This window comes from Halyomorpha halys, unplaced genomic scaffold (genome assembly GCF_000696795.3).
Source record: "Halyomorpha halys isolate HHAL.00 unplaced genomic scaffold, Hhal_1.1 Scaffold916.1, whole genome shotgun sequence".
Taxonomy (NCBI): domain Eukaryota; kingdom Metazoa; phylum Arthropoda; class Insecta; order Hemiptera; family Pentatomidae; genus Halyomorpha; species Halyomorpha halys.
Window position 1 is genome coordinate 57013 of NW_027108073.1, and position 15678 is coordinate 72690.

General features: G+C 29.1%; 2 protein-coding genes and 2 long non-coding RNA genes across 11 annotated transcripts; 3 read left to right on the forward strand and 1 right to left on the reverse strand.

The window, feature by feature from the left end:
- Window positions 1-1156: 1156 nt before the first annotated feature.
- Window positions 1157-1631, reverse strand: LOC136795547 (uncharacterized). The gene is made up of 2 exons (XR_010843170.1): window positions 1433-1631; window positions 1157-1337 (listed from the first exon to the last, which is right to left on the reverse strand). It is a non-coding gene; the product is annotated as an uncharacterized lncRNA (long non-coding RNA).
- A 109-nt stretch (window positions 1632-1740) lies between these two features.
- LOC112211263 (RNA-binding protein 1) lies at window positions 1741-8450 on the forward strand. Of its 5 annotated transcripts, none has more exons than XM_067046477.1 (5): window positions 1754-1918; window positions 2026-2239; window positions 2343-2438; window positions 7580-7710; window positions 8208-8450. In XM_067046477.1, the coding sequence occupies exons 2-4, from the start codon at window positions 2031-2033 to the stop codon at window positions 7683-7685; spliced, it is 411 nt and encodes a 136-aa protein (XP_066902578.1). In that variant the 5' UTR covers window positions 1754-1918; window positions 2026-2030; the 3' UTR covers window positions 7686-7710; window positions 8208-8450. The 5 variants fall into 5 exon arrangements, 4 of the variants coding, with proteins under 4 accessions (XP_024218436.1, XP_024218435.1, XP_066902578.1 ...); XM_067046478.1 differs by having other exon boundaries at window positions 2029-2239; XR_002945520.2 differs by lacking the exon at window positions 8208-8450 and adding an exon at window positions 5254-5482 and having other exon boundaries at window positions 1753-2239; window positions 7580-7714.
- A 3092-nt stretch (window positions 8451-11542) lies between these two features.
- Window positions 11543-15647, forward strand: LOC106687123 (RNA-binding protein 1). Of its 4 annotated transcripts, none has more exons than XM_024362664.2 (5): window positions 11544-11693; window positions 11995-12214; window positions 12325-12417; window positions 14601-14741; window positions 15437-15647. In XM_024362664.2, exons 2-4 carry the CDS (start codon window positions 12006-12008, stop codon window positions 14707-14709), a joined length of 411 nt encoding a protein of 136 aa, XP_024218432.1. In that variant the 5' UTR covers window positions 11544-11693; window positions 11995-12005; the 3' UTR covers window positions 14710-14741; window positions 15437-15647. The 4 variants fall into 4 exon arrangements, with proteins under 4 accessions (XP_066902580.1, XP_024218432.1, XP_024218433.1 ...); XM_024362665.2 differs by having other exon boundaries at window positions 11659-11793; XM_024362666.2 differs by having other exon boundaries at window positions 11687-11784.
- On the forward strand, window positions 12424-13931 carry LOC136795548 (uncharacterized). The gene is made up of 2 exons (XR_010843171.1): window positions 12424-12598; window positions 13760-13931. It is a non-coding gene; the product is annotated as an uncharacterized lncRNA (long non-coding RNA).
- Window positions 15648-15678: the final 31 nt, after the last annotated feature.

The window sequence follows — 15678 nt, forward strand, 5'->3', positions numbered from 1 at the left end:
AGTGAAAAAAAAATTTTTTTATCAAATAAAAGTTGAAAAATAGATAAAAGGAAGACAATGAAAAAAATTAAATCATACTTTGGCAATAGACCATTTCTTTTCTGTATGTGAAAATAATATTCATATATATAAAACATTACATTACCAGCATTCTTCTACTTAATCTATAATGCCTCTCAAAACTGAACTACTTTTTTTTAAAAAAACAATATATCGCTGCTTTGCTTTAATAGTTGCACATGTGACAAGTTTTTATTTTATTTTTAATTGGACATATTACATAAATAGTACCACAGACTGGGTTTAATTTCTCTTCTGGAGTCATCCTTTAGACTGTCCTGAAGACAGTAGGGGAGTGGCAAAGTACATCAAATACAAATAACAATAATTTTTTTTTAGATATGGCACTATTAAAGCTAAAGCAAAGCAACAATATTTATGTAGAAAAAGCATAATATTCAATAGTTTTGTTTTTTTTACAATGAATTATGTAATGTGAAATATTTACACAGTTTTATTTAATCAATTACAATAGGAATGATTGAAATAAGTTCATAACACCAAAAACAGCTAAAAGATGGTCATTTAGATGTAATATTAATTATTGTAGTTTCATGAGTTGTGACTTCAAAGTCAATAAGCATTTCCCTCAATAAAAATTAATTTAATGAATAATTTATAAGAAAGTTTTATTCATTTCTTTGTGAACCTATGGTAGATTAAAATATCTAATTCAGAAAATAAATTGTATTGTACTTTTTTATGGAGAGTAGGCATGTCATTTTATAGTGAACCACAGTCATCGCTTCTAAATTAGCTTCTAATTTTAAATTAATACATCATCAACAGCAATTTCAGAATTAAGTAGATATAAAAGTAGTTTTTTATATCACAACAAACAACAAAGCAATTTATGGTACAAGTGTACGAAACAATGGTGGAAAATTCCGGATTATACTATTATTACGACTGCTTTAACTTTACGACTTTCACTCTCTAATAAGGAAAGAACAACCCTAGTTGTTCTGTAAGCAGTTCTATGAGATGGACTATAAATATTGATTGACTGGGTTCTGGTGTTCCAAGGAGTAGATAGAGGAAGACAAGGTAAGGAGTTTCATTTCGTTAATTAGGGATATTTATATTTTTAAATGAATTAAAGTGCTATGTTATATTTCTAAGTAAAATGTAGCAGTAATACAAAGTTCATTAATAGTAACACTACAGAGTTGTCATCCTTCTTTCAATCAAGAGAGCCCAGCAAAGTGGAGTCAAATGTTGGATAACAATAAACAGTTTTTCCTATTTATTTATTGATCGCCACCCAGACTCTCTTCCTACAATATAATTATATTAGATTTAAATGCTTGGAATTTTATCAAAATTATTACAATCAAATACAAACATTTGGCAAGTTGTAAAAAAATGTAACCTGTTTTTGTAATTCTACCAAGCTATTAAATTTCCAATTCAACTTCATTGCAACCTAAAAGAGCTTGCTTTGAAACTAAATATTTGAATCAAACAAATTTTAAAAATTATAACATGAGTGAAGTTATGCTCACTTCTTTTGTAATATGTGTACCCAAATGCGTGAATAAGAGTTTTTATGAGAATATTTCGAATCTAAACTTTTTCTTAAAATAAACATTACATTTGTTTTTATGAAATTTATGAAAGTCTACCATCCCATCCCTTTATCTATGTATGTACATAGCGCCATTTTAGTGTCTTCAGCGTCGTGTTGATAACAGTTGACATATCTGTCAAATATTTTATTTCTTGTCGTAATTCGTAGTTTTTTAACTATCGCTCTCAGCCATATCGCACGATTTCGCTCAAACCTTTTTTTTTCAAGATACGTTTTGTTGCACACTGATATTTTGAATTATCCATTTTCGGCATTCGATAAGTTTAAGTATGATAGTGTTAATTTTTGTATTTATTTCGATCAGTTATGGTTACTGGAACTATTACAATGAAAATAATTGAACACTGGCAATAAACTTTGACATTTGTTTTCAGTAGATATGAGTCGTTATCGCGAATGGGATCTTGCCTGCAAAGTTTATGTGGGTAATCTGGGAAATAATGCTTCAAAGAATGAACTAGAGGATGTTTTCTCCAAGTATGGACCTCTCAGGAATGTTTGGGTTGCAAGGAATCCACCTGGATTTGCTTTTATTGAGTTTGAAGATCCCAGAGATGCTGAAGATGCTGTTAGGGCCCTTGATGGAATGTATGCATCTTTACTTAGTTTTAAATTAGAAACTAACATGATTTCAAAGTTCTTATTGCACAATTAGACAACAGTATTTTGATAGCTGTCTTCGTTCTTGTAGGCGTTGTTGTGGGACAAGAATAATTGTTGAAATGTCAAATGGTAAAACACGCTCTGGTCGTGGTCGCAGGAGGTCATCCCCTAATAGGAGATCTAGGTAAGTTATGGATATCTTATTTTAAGTTTAGAATTCTGTTTATATATTACTTAAAGAGTTATTGTAAATACTGTTCGTGATATGTATTTCTGAGCTTCAAGTTAAGCTGTTGATTTCAGTATTTTTTTTTTTTGAGTAATCATTGGTGTGCGGTGTTTCGGATTTTATTGTTAAGTTACCAAGAAATATTCCATATTAGCTTGAATACATATCAATTTTTTTTCTAGAATTTTCCCTGATAGGATAGATTAGGGGTAAACCTTTTATGTTTACTACTTAATAAACCCATATTTAATCCAGTAAGATTATAGTTTAACCCAACTTGGAGCTTTTAGGCCACTTCTTAATTTATCTTCGTTACTGCTTTCGTGGAGGGAGACTTCATACTAATAATATTTAAAAATCGTTCTCTCATTATCACCAATTTTCGGGAAAGGAAATGTTAAATTGTTTAAATGGAATTAAGGAGAAAACTTGTGTTCAAGGAAAATGGTATATTTAAATTGAGAGTTGAGTTGAAAAATGAAGGTTATATTGAATCAAAACAGAAGAATAGCTGATATAAATTGTACAAAGAATTGAGTCATTTATTTCAAAAAGCATTCATACCATACATTTTTGTACTGACATAAGGTTGTTTTAGAAAATAGATGACTCAATTAACAATTGATAATACTAACCTAATTAATTAATTTTAAGCAGAAACGAAAAGATATGTTCTAACTTCAAAGCTTTATCATCTATTTATGTGTGTAGTGCCTAATTTAAACATATTTGTTTATTTTTGAGGTATGTATATTAAATTTGAAAATTGATTTCATATTAGTAGTTTAATTTCTATTCTTCTGCATTTTTCCCCTGAAAATATTTCCAAAATGAGGGGTCAACCTGCATTCTAGCAAATACAATATTGTCCTTAAGTATTACATATATTAACCATTTACTTTTTTTTTCTATTTAACAATGTATATGAATTCTGAGTTACAATTTGAATCATACACCATCTTTCTTTTATTTAGATTTGCCTTGATTAAGAATGATCCATCTCTTTATAATAACACCTATTTTCAATTTAGTGTCATGTACAAGCTAATTGGGTCAATCCCATTTCATAATTTATGGTATATTTAAATCCTCATAAGATATTCACTATATGTGTGTGTGTGTGTGTGTGTGTGTGTGTGTACATATATATATATATATATATTGTTCTCATGATGTTCATTACACAATGGTATTGGTAGCTAAAGATTTTTAAATGTGCTATTTAGTAAGAATTTGTTCTTCTAGCTCTAAATTTGTTAATTGAACTACTCGATTCTATGTCGCTAAACATTTGGTCAACATATTTTGTTTGATACTTCAGATAAATCTTACAAATCAGACTCCCACATCCATGATTTTCCAAGTATTCATCAGCTTTTGAAATGTATTTCCTTTTTCTGATATAAATTTTTTTTTTATTAATTAGGTTAGTAAATAAATTCCTTTAATCTTTACTTTTTTTCATTCATATCATTTTTGTAACAGCGAATAAAACTAACTCATGATTCTTATACTTTCTGCTTTATTATTATTATTGTATGAAGTTTAAAACATCATAAACCGCATTAAAAGTTCTGAGTGATAACTATATCATTGTATATAAATAGTTGTTGTGATAACTTTATATCCTTGGTATCAAGAAAGATAAGGTGGTGTGGGATATGAACATTCTGATATGATATCCTATTAAAATGAAAAGTCGATCTTTGACTGCATGCCAGTCATAAGTGATTTTATTAGCATTTTCAAATTTTGAGGTTCATAACATATTTTAACTAAATTGACATTAATCTACGTAAGCAAGCAGTATTGTAAAACCCTGCTTATCCATTCTAGTTGATACCGAGGCATCACTCTAAGCGGTAGTTGGTTAATCCAATGTTTCTTTAAGATAAAACCTCAAATTTTAATTTAATTCCTTTAGTAGGTAGTAATTAGTAGGGTTGTTCCAAACTGGTCTAATCTTCACTGATGAGGGCTATGATGTAGTACTGATCATTTTCCACACACAACCAATAATAATATCCATATTTTAGTTAAGGTCCTTAGAGAAACTAAATATCAATGAAAAGTAAGATTTCTAAGGAATATGTTAAAATAAAATACACTCACCAAAATCGAGTTTTGAATTTAACTGTGATGGGCTTACATATTTGTACAACATTCTCCAGGCAGTATAACATTATAGTTCACTCTTATGTTGTATGAATTTTTCATTCTTTCATTGTTTGTCTGAGTTCCTTTTAACTTCATTACAAATTCTTTTGTAATTTGAATAATATAATATTTAGTTTAAAATTAAATTTGAAGGAAGAAAAAGAAAGTTTTGTTTGTATAATCCCATGGTATGTATACTAATTATTGATGTATATTACATTTATTTTGTTTTATTTTTTATAATTTATCCTATCCTTTATTTTTGATATCTATTTAATCTAACCCTCACTAATATCCTTTTCTTCAAAGTTACCTTATAGTATTTTTGATTTTTTAAATTTATTTTATTCCTTTGTATTGTAATTACTTTTATTTATTCCAGGAAAGACATCTCTCTGCCTTCCACCCTTCCCACTCCAAAGAAGCTAATTCCTGTTTTATATTCTAACGCTTCTCATCCCTTCTAATTGCGACTTAAAGTCATACAAGTATAGTGGCTGACAGAGTTTTGTTATTTAAAAAAAAAAAGAAAAAAAAATGTTGCAAAGAAAAAATATATTAACCTTCAAAATCAATGAAAAATGAAGCTTAATAAAACTACTTTGTGAAAAAGTTGCAGGGACTTGGTCAAGTCTTGCTCTTATCAACTAGAAGCTGTCACGTCTTGCAATTTGCATCCACCATCATCAACCATCACTTTACTTCTACTACCGACATGAAGGCTCCCCAGCCAATCAACTCTCCATCTTTCTCTATAAACAAAATCTAAACAACCAACCAACAACCCTTAGACCACCAACCAACCATTCAACCAACCACCGTGTACACTCTTCTGTATTTAGGTACTTGAGCATGTGAATGAATTTGAAAAAAAAAAAAAACTTTAAAAATTCCCGGCTTTATAAACACCTTTTTTATTTATTTATTTTTATTTTTAAATACTGGAGATATTTTAATTTTATTACTTTTTTTAAATTATTCAAATAAATATTATTGCTTCTACTTCCTCAACACTTAAAAGAAGTGTGATAATTGATTGAATTATTTTATTTGTCTTCTCACTTACTTCGTTTTTTTTTTTTTTTTTAGGTCTGCAATAAATGTTTTTAGTGATTTGTTGCCCTTTTCTTTTTTTTTAAATTACCCCCTGGTCATTTCTGACATACAGGAGGGGGGGGAGGAATTATCTATGGGGTACAACCCTATGCTAACCATTGTGAGTTGGCAAGTTTTCCCTTTTTGGGACCACTACGGAAATATAAGTCGACTCCCAGGCCGGATTTAAACCAACTCCACTGCAGTCCCAAGGCTGCAAGGACCTACCCCTCAGCTACAGTCCGCTAAGCCAGAAATTGGACTATCCGTGGCCTATTAAGCCAGAATTTAAACCACCCCCATTCCAGACTTTGTATTAACGATCTTTAAAATATTAGATAATTGGGTGAAATAAAGGCCAATTAAAACCTTTCAGCTAACACTAAAACATCAGTTAAAATGACAATAAAGCAGCTTTGATTATAATTCCTCATAAAATATTTGCTGTCTAACTTTTTCCGCAGCCCACCCCCAAAATTCTCATGGCCCATCTATGGGAACCACTGGCTTAGAGGAATGGAACAATTTTAACAAAAAAATCCATTTTAGGCACTGTTATAGTCAGTCATAGTTCAATTTATTATTATAGTGTAGTAATTAATGATTTTATCATATTATAACAATAACTCAAAAAAATTACTTTTGCCATTTAGTAAGTTAGTAAAGTGTATAGTTTGTTGTATACTGTCTCACATTCTTCAGTATTTTGAAAAATCTTAAAAGAGGGGTAGATGGAGCTGGTTACTGGGTACGATAATAGCAAATTTGCACATTTTTTTTGTGCTCCTGTCTGTACTTTGCAGGGAAAGAATGTTTCGGAACAGATAATTTGGTTTTCAATAAGTAATTTAACTTCCCATTATGTACAAGTTATTTATTTTCACTGTTTAATTGTTAAATAAACTTGTTAAAAAGAAATAATTTACTCTTCATTATACAAATAAAAATGACACTGTATCCAACCATGCCTTTAAACACCTGATTGCTTTTATGGAAGTGGTGGAAACGATTACATTAACTTAGAGTAGATTACAAAAACTAAAGGTGCTTCTACTTGGGTCTGGTATATGTTTTGTTTTTTGGTTGTGTATTGTGAATATGAAGATAATGATTTCCCGTTGCCACTACCCAGAAACCACCACTGCATATTACTGTACATTTATTATTTATGAAGATTTACCTTTATTTAAGAAGGCATAAACCGGTATCAGAATTGAATGTAATTATCGCTAAAACAACAGTGGTCTCTTTGAAATGTGAAATTTAATGCATTTTTTAAAATCAAAAAAATATTTTATTGAATCAGATTAAGTAAATGTCTTATAGAGATAGTGAGTAGTTAAGTTAAGCTTTTACTAACATATGCCTTTTTTTTTTGTAATTAGTTTAAAAGATAAAGGTAAAATAATTTATCTTTTAATTAAACTCGTAAATCTAAAATAAAAGTTTTATTTTTCTTCTCTTTAACCAAGTTGCTTAACTGTTGGTTATATTATATATGTATATTTATAAATTTCGTATCAGTACTTTTACTTCATAGTTATGTAATTAGAAAGAAATAAAGATACAAAAACAAAAAATAAAGATACTCTTTCGTACTTGAATCATCAAATTTGATTCTTTAGATTTCCCTTATTTAATAATTTATAAGCCTGTTGTTTAATAATCTTGAAAGTTTTAACAAGAACTACAAATAATAAGTATATTTTACTTACTCATGCCCTTATTTATCAAAAAATATCTCCAGTATATATATAACTTAATTTGTTTATTGAAATTTGTATCTATTAACGAGGAGAATATATACATTCACCATTGTTTAATGTATGCAAAAATGCTTCTAGGTCAAGGTCTCCATGGAAAAGGAAGGTGTCAAGATCTCGATCTACCTCTCGCTCTCACAGTATCCCTGTGAAAAGATCACGCTCTTATTCAAGAGAAAGGCGATGAATATATTGATGTATAAGCACTTAAGGTAACCTAAATTATTTTCTCTATTTAAATTTTATCATTCCAGTTCATGTTCTCCTTCAGTTAATTATTATTATTTTATACTGTGATCGATATCTTTTTTTTTTTTTAATTGGAAAATTACTGAAAGTTATAATTTTCTTTTGGGTTTATTTTCCATATCAGGTAAAAGATGTTATGAAATCACCTCAAAATAAATTTTATTCAAGTTGAAGTCTAATCTTTGCACCTATAATTCAGTCTGAGTTAATGGGACCACTGAACCAACATAATATGCTATTGTTGCCTCGGTAGAACTTCATATTTGCTCAGCAGAGAAATAAGCTTTTTGTCCAAATTAATGATCACACACACTTTGAATCCCTAAGCTAGTCAAGTATCTCTGAAAGTTTGTTGATGTCAAAATTCATTTAATCTGTTCACTTGCACCATTTCAATTTGCAAATGGAGGAAAGATATCTTATCAAGTTTAAAATACAAAGCAATATTTTTTTTTTTCAGGAAATAAATTTCATCAATGCAGAGCAATTCAGGCAGGCTATTGTGAAATGTTCTCCCTTGTATGTTCCAGTATTCTCTAAGTCTCAGAAATTTTAATATATATATTTTTTTTTCTCTCTGAAATTGTCTAGTTTTTAGATTAAAAAAATGTAAATATTAATAATTTTAAAAAGTTGATGTTTTTATTTAATTTGTGTTATTCATTGAAAAAATTATTATTAAATATATATCTATTTAAATGTTTTTTCTTTTATATGTTTTTTTTCCTATTTAATCCATTTAAACAAAATTTTGCTCTTTTTTCACCCCTCTCTCCTCCCTAATATTTATTTTACTCAAAATATTCCATATAAATCTTGAGTGATATGTACTTTCCGCAAGATTTATCTATTAACTTAACTAACTATCTTTGAGTTTGTTAAATGGTTCCCTATTATTTTAAGAATTTTTTTCAAATATTGATAAAATGGTGTATTTTAATTTTTCTATTTTTTGACATGCATGTTCATACATACATTATATGACTAAACAAATAAACGTGCTTTATAAATAAAGTCAATTTTTAATTTAATTTTATCAATCAATTGAATTTGATAATTAAATTAAGGCAGGATCAAAAAAAGAATTAGGGCTAATGTTCATTTAAAATATTTTATGCAGATTTGAAGGATACAACAGTAAATAATTATATCTTTGAAAATAGCTCACCCTTCCTTATAATTACAAGTTGCCTCTATTATTGTTATTGCTGAGTAAAAAGGTCTAAGTTATTTAAAAGAATGTGATTAAAAAACTTAATGTCTCTGTTGATACTGTTTTAATCTAGATTAACAATATGTTATGAATAGCTTATGATTTGATACCTCCAAATTATAATAATAGGCATGATAACCCATCAATGGGTCAGACTCTATCAGTTTGCCCAGTCCTGTGTTGTAGCAGTCCAATTATGAACTTGTAACAGATCTTATGAGTCCATAAACACAGTCCAGCCGCCTTGTCCCACTTTCAAATAAAGTCACATTAAAAAGAAAATGAGGAAATGGTTGTTGTTTCATTGAAAAATATATTATTTTGTTTCAAGAATTAATGTGTTATGGATATGGTTCACTTAATTTGTTGGTTTGAATAAGAAATCTCCAAAGAGACCACTTCAAGTTTAATATAAATGAAAATAAAACCAAAGATAAAGGTTCTTAATCATCATGGAAGGGTAAGATTTCATTAGCCATCTACTAGACAATTACTTGATCTCATGCTAATACCATTTTTTGGGATGGCTGTCAAGAACTCTTGGACCACAATTTCAACTTCCGCAAAATTATCAAGTTTTTTCCCTTGAAGGAAAAGGGCCATAGATCGAAACAAGTAGTAATCCGATAGTTTCGAATTACTTTTTTTTTTTTTATATACTGCAGGAATTCGAACTCATGAAGTTCTTTAAACTTATCTTTGGTTCGACGGAAAGTGATTGCTGTTTACTGAGGGACCAGTCTACCGCTCTTTTCACATTCTCCATGGAGAGTAGATGGCGACTAACAATATCTTTCAACACACCACACTCCCTGGCAAGTTCGCGAGTACTTGGGGATGGTCGTATCTCTGCTAAATTTTCAAACCAACGCCGCGCAGTGCGTTTTTCAAGGACATCTTCCCTTTCATATTTAATCATTTCACGACTTGCTTCAGTGGCTGTGAATTTGTTCTCCAATAATGCCTTAAAATTACGAGAATTTCGTTGGAAACTGTCACGTTTCTTCATTGAAACAAATAACTAAACTGAGTCTTTGACTAAGTCTTAAACAAGCTTAGAGAATAATCTAAAGGGATTGTTAATTATTGGTAATTATTAAAATATTTACAGTCTTTGAAATCTTGAATTTGATAAAACGGTAAATTTTTTCACAAAAAAATGTATATCTATATCCCTAAAACTAGTGTGGTATGTGGCGACATTTAATTTCTGAATTTAATGTCACGAATTCGTTTCTTTTACTATATAGTGCATCTAAAGGGGCCTCTACATGTTGGCCGAGCCATGGCGAACTCAGACATACGCGAGCATGTGGATAGGTGGCTCGGCTTGGTTGGCCTAGGCTCGTTGCCGAGCCGTCGAGAGTCGGTTTTTGGACACAGATCAAAGGGGTTCGTGAGGGCGCTCGTGTAGCATCTACACCATTGTTCTTTGTCTAGTTGCAACTGAGAGCTGTTAGGAGGTTAAAGGTGTTTGTTGGTACTTTTTTATAATAAGTTCTATATTTAATCTTATTTATTTATATTTAATTTCCTTTCATTTTCTTTTTTTGTAATAAAAATAATACAATCCAAGTGCAATGACTGAAAACACTTCAACGTCCTCCATGTTTGCCTCTCTGAATAACACTGACATGTGGATAGTCCACACTTGGCTCGCCGAGCATTTGTACGAGCCTCCGAGCCATGGCGAGCGGGCAACATGTGGATCCACCTTAAGATGAGTTTGCCTGGAGGGAGTTAATTCGGGCACCTCAGCTTCTCCCTTCCACACTATAATAATTTGTTTTTTAGAAAATGTCATAACATCGATATATTTTTGTCATCGATCGGTAGTTTCCAAAGTTTTTTGGAATATCGATGTCCTAACGTATGGGACCCCTATTTTAAAATTTCCAATCTTCAAATATTTTAAACATCATCCAATGTTCTCAAAATAAAGTATAAGTTGGAATATTATTAATGGTATGAAATGCTGCATTTGATGTATTTATTTTTAATTCTTCAATAATTAGTTCCAAGTGTTAATTAACTCTACATTTCAGCTTCTATGAATTCATTATTTCTTCTGTTCTATTGTTTCTCATGTATTTTTCTTTTAATTAATAGGAACTAAATTTAAAAAAGTAAATTTGTGATTTTAATAAATGTCTTCTTATATTGCCATGAAAGCGATCAATAGTCAAGTGGTTTTAGAATTACGTTGGATAAGGGAAAAGTTTACTTTTTGAGGTAGTTAAATTAGAAGTGTCTATTGAAGAGTTCTTAAATTTATATATATAATTGAATTATTTTGTAATATTCCTGAAATAGAAAACAGTTAATAAAGATTAAATAATTGTGGTCGTGTTGGAAGGGGGTTAATTTAGATATAGATCATTTTTCGCATTGACTTGAGTCAACATCGATATTGATTATATTAATAAGTATTTCAATATTTCTTATTTTAAGTTTTCTTATTCTATAACATTTAAGAATAATATAAATATTTCTTTTCATTATATACTTACAAATACATTTATAAATTATTACAACAGGAAATTTTAAAATTTAATAAAGCAAGAGTGTGCTTTATGAAGTAATTAATTGTGTTGAAAATAATTGGCTTATTTATGAATTGTACGTTTTGTATTAATAATAGGCGGTGGGAGAGTTCAAATTTGTAGGGATTTGTGGTGTTTAAAGGTTGTCTCAACTGCGGTGTATAAGGCGTTGCAAGGTGTTGACTTCATTGTAAGTTGCGTTTTACTTTCTAATTCAATATTGTGATACTTTTTACTCAGTTTCAATTTGTATTCGTGCAATTAGATCTTCTACTTATTAGGTATACGAAGTAATTACTCTTAATCTTCTAGTTTCAAGCTTTTATGCAATGATCCGATTGTTAGCCTGGACTTTGTAATTGACCCGTGATTGTTGTCTTAATGAGTGTCATATTTCATATGCTGTTTGCTGAGATTTTCACGGTCACAAATCTGTTCGATTACCGCATTAAATTGTTTTATTAACTGATATTGGTTTTTGTTTTTTTTAGAGCCAAATAAAATGAGTAGATACCGGGAATGGGACCCACAGTGCAAAGTATATGTAGGTAATTTGGGTAACAATGCTTCAAAAAATGAATTGGAGGATGTATTTTCTAAGTATGGACCATTGAGAAATGTATGGGTGGCAAGAAACCCTCCAGGATTTGCATTTATTGAATTTGAAGACCCAAGGGATGCTGAAGATGCTGTTAGAGGACTAGATGGAACGTAAGTTTGTATTTGCTTTGATACTTAAGTAGTGTTTTAATAGTTTAAATTAAACAAATTTTGACGTAGTTAGTTTATAATTCTCTAACTTTCTCCCTGTTAATTTATAGAAGATGCTGTGGTGCAAGAATAATTGTTGAAATGTCTAATGGAAAGTCCCGTTCGAGGTACAATCGCAGAAGATCTCCAGCGAGGAGGTCAAGGTAAGCATTTTGGAACACCATTGAATTCAGCTTTAAAAAAAAAATCTACCCATTACATATTCATGTTTTCTGCAGTTAATAATTTCACTAAAATGTTGCAGTCAACTCGGCTAATGTGCTGTTGCAGACTCCCTCATTGTAATGTGTTTATTATTTTAAAGTTCCAGTTACAATTACCTATGTATGTGAAATACCTATTTATTAAAGAATAATTTTTTTCTTTTCTTTCTTTTTTTTTTATGGCATTACTTGTTGATATTAATTCAGTCAATATTTGTTTTTGGAATAAAATCAGGAAGTGGTTGGGGTTTAGATATTCATTGTAGAGATTCTGAGACTATACGATCAATTTATATTGTATTATTAAGAGTTTTAAATTCTGTACTGAAATGATGGTTAAATTAGCAATATTCACTTATAATTGTATGAGATAAAAAGCCGTTTTCATTAGGTACTTAATTATTAAAATTTATGGATGAGTTGGATGATATTACTTTTACTCTTATTATTTTTGTTTTTATTGAATTTATTTAACAAAGTTCAGGTAAAAAATGGTTGTGAAACATTTACTTGATGAAACAATGCATAGGATATGTTTTTTGGTTTAAGGATTGTTCAATTTTATGAGTTCTTGTTTTGAAATGTGTTATTACATATTTATTAATAATAATCTTTTGGTTTTATCTTTATTATTTATGTATAAAGTATTTGGCATTTATTTAATTTAATGATCTCATTTATATTTATAATCTTCAAAAGAAATTTATTAAATTTATAGGTGTTATGGTTATATTCCTTATGTTTATTTTTGTAAACAGAAGTAGTTAAAAAGTAAATCTTCTTACCATTTTAACAAAAAGAATGTAAGATTTTGTATCTTAACATCTCTTATTCGGAAATCAAACTGTTTTATTATTGAAATTTATTGCTTATATTCGCTAATTTTAACTCACCAATTTCTGAAAAGTAATGGAGTTCATTGCTGGCTTACTTCTCGGGTTTTGACTATCTATAGAAATTGAGAAAATTTTCTCTCATGATATATGCCACATTTTCTCAGTAATTCACACACCAGTTCATTTAATTGTAATCTTCATACCACATTTCCTATTGTTACCGCAGTTCAGTCGAATAACATGGGGTTTTAACAATAACAGTAATGTTCAAAATTTTTAATTTGGTTGGGCCTACTGAAAAACATATTCTATGCTTAAATATAAAAAAAAAATCTATTATTTTTTTTATTTGTTTATTTTTTTGTTGTCCTTAATGTTATATTAATTTTTTTTTTAATTTTTTTCATTTCACTTCCTATACATATGTATTTTTGTTTTAATTCCAGGGAAGTCATCTGTGCATCTCCTAATTTTATTTGTCGAGTCTTATCCATCCTACTAATACATTTTCAAGTTTCTCATCCCTTTGTATCGAATTTAAATGTGTAATCGTAAAGCTTTCACGGTCTGATTTATATCAGTTTTTATTTCAACAAAACAAAACAAAAAAAAAATAAATTAGATATTCAATCTGAACCTTAAAGTGCTAATGAAAACGTTGCAGGGACTTGGTCAAGTCTTGCTCTTATCAACTAGAAGCTGTCACGTCTTGCAATTTGCATCCACCATCATCAACCATCACTTTACTTCTACTACCGACATGAAGGCTCCCCAGCCAATCAACTCTCCATCTTTCTCTATAAACAAAATCTAAACAACCAACCAACAACCCTTAGACCACCAACCAACCATTCAACCAACCACCGTGTACACTCTTCTGTATTTAGGTACTTGAGCATGTGAATGAATTTGAAAAAAGTTAAAACTCCCGACCTAAAGGTCGAACAGACCACTTAAATTTTTTCCAATCTAGTTTTTTTTTTACTGGAGCTATTCCAAGAATTACCTAAAGCAGTTAAATTAAAATTTTAATAAGGATATCAGTAAAAGTCAGATAATTCATTTTTTTTTTTATTATTATTCACTTCTTAATTTTTTTTTTTTTTTTCCCTTACTTCTAACCCATTACTTATTTTCCTTACCCTTGGATAGCTTCAGTGATTTTGAAGTTAATCTGTTGTATAATTTAATTTTATTTACGTTAATTTATTATTACATATATATTTTTTTTAAAGGAACAATTACATTTAAATGTTTTCATTGTTTTAAGAAAAATTCCTTTGTTAGATCAAGGTCTCCGTGGAAAAAGAGGGGTTTTTCTAGATCCAGATCAAGGTCTCGCTCTCGCAGCATCCCCGTGAGAAGATCACGCTCTTATTCAAGAGAAAGACGATAAGATCTCAGAAGAGAAAATCATTCTTTTATATAGTAAGGATTATTTTCATTTTTTTAAATCAATTGTAATACAAGTTACTGTAAATTACTTGCCAGTTTTTATCCATCAGATTTTCATATTCCAGCATAGTACCAAACAAACTTTCATCCATACAGAAGTTTATTCATTTCACTTTCTATCAATCTTTCAATTGATCTATGGCCATATTCAACATTAACATAATTTTCAATTATTTACACTATATTTATATACAGATATATTGAAGTTCCAACTATTAGAGTTAATAGTAATCGTATTTTATTGGTTCATTTAATATTTTCTTTGTGTAATCATATAATCAACAGAGACAGAAATTGATGAAAAATAAGTCTATAGTTCTTTTCCTTTTAATTATTAGTAACAATTTGTCTATAAAGGTTGAACAAAATTTATTTTTTGATTAAAAAATATAAATAAATTTTTAAATATATTACTAGTAACAAGTTGTTAATAAAAGTAGATCAAAATTTGTTGTATGATCAGAAAATATGAATAATTTTTTCAATATATTATCTAAATTTAGAGATTTTTATCTCTATATTTATCTTTTATATTTAAATCATTTTAGAGATTTTATTTCAACTTTTTTTGATTTATGGGTTATAACTATTTCTATTTTGTAGAAATTTACTATATTTGTTTATTTGTTGAAGGACACCTTATATAAAAGTTATTTATTACATTTTAGCTACTGGTATCCTGTTTACCTGGATGAAAGAAATGAATGAAGCCCTCTACAATTGACTTTTATATCTTAAGTATTATATACCATTTTATCTAAAACAATGTGTCTTTTTATTTTATTTTTAACTATATGTACTATTATAGCATTTTTTTTTTCTCTTTTGAATTATTGATTTTGTAGTTGTAACTTAAATAAAGTTTTCATTCCTGAAAAATGTCTTGTTTATTCATATCCAGAAGGCAGTC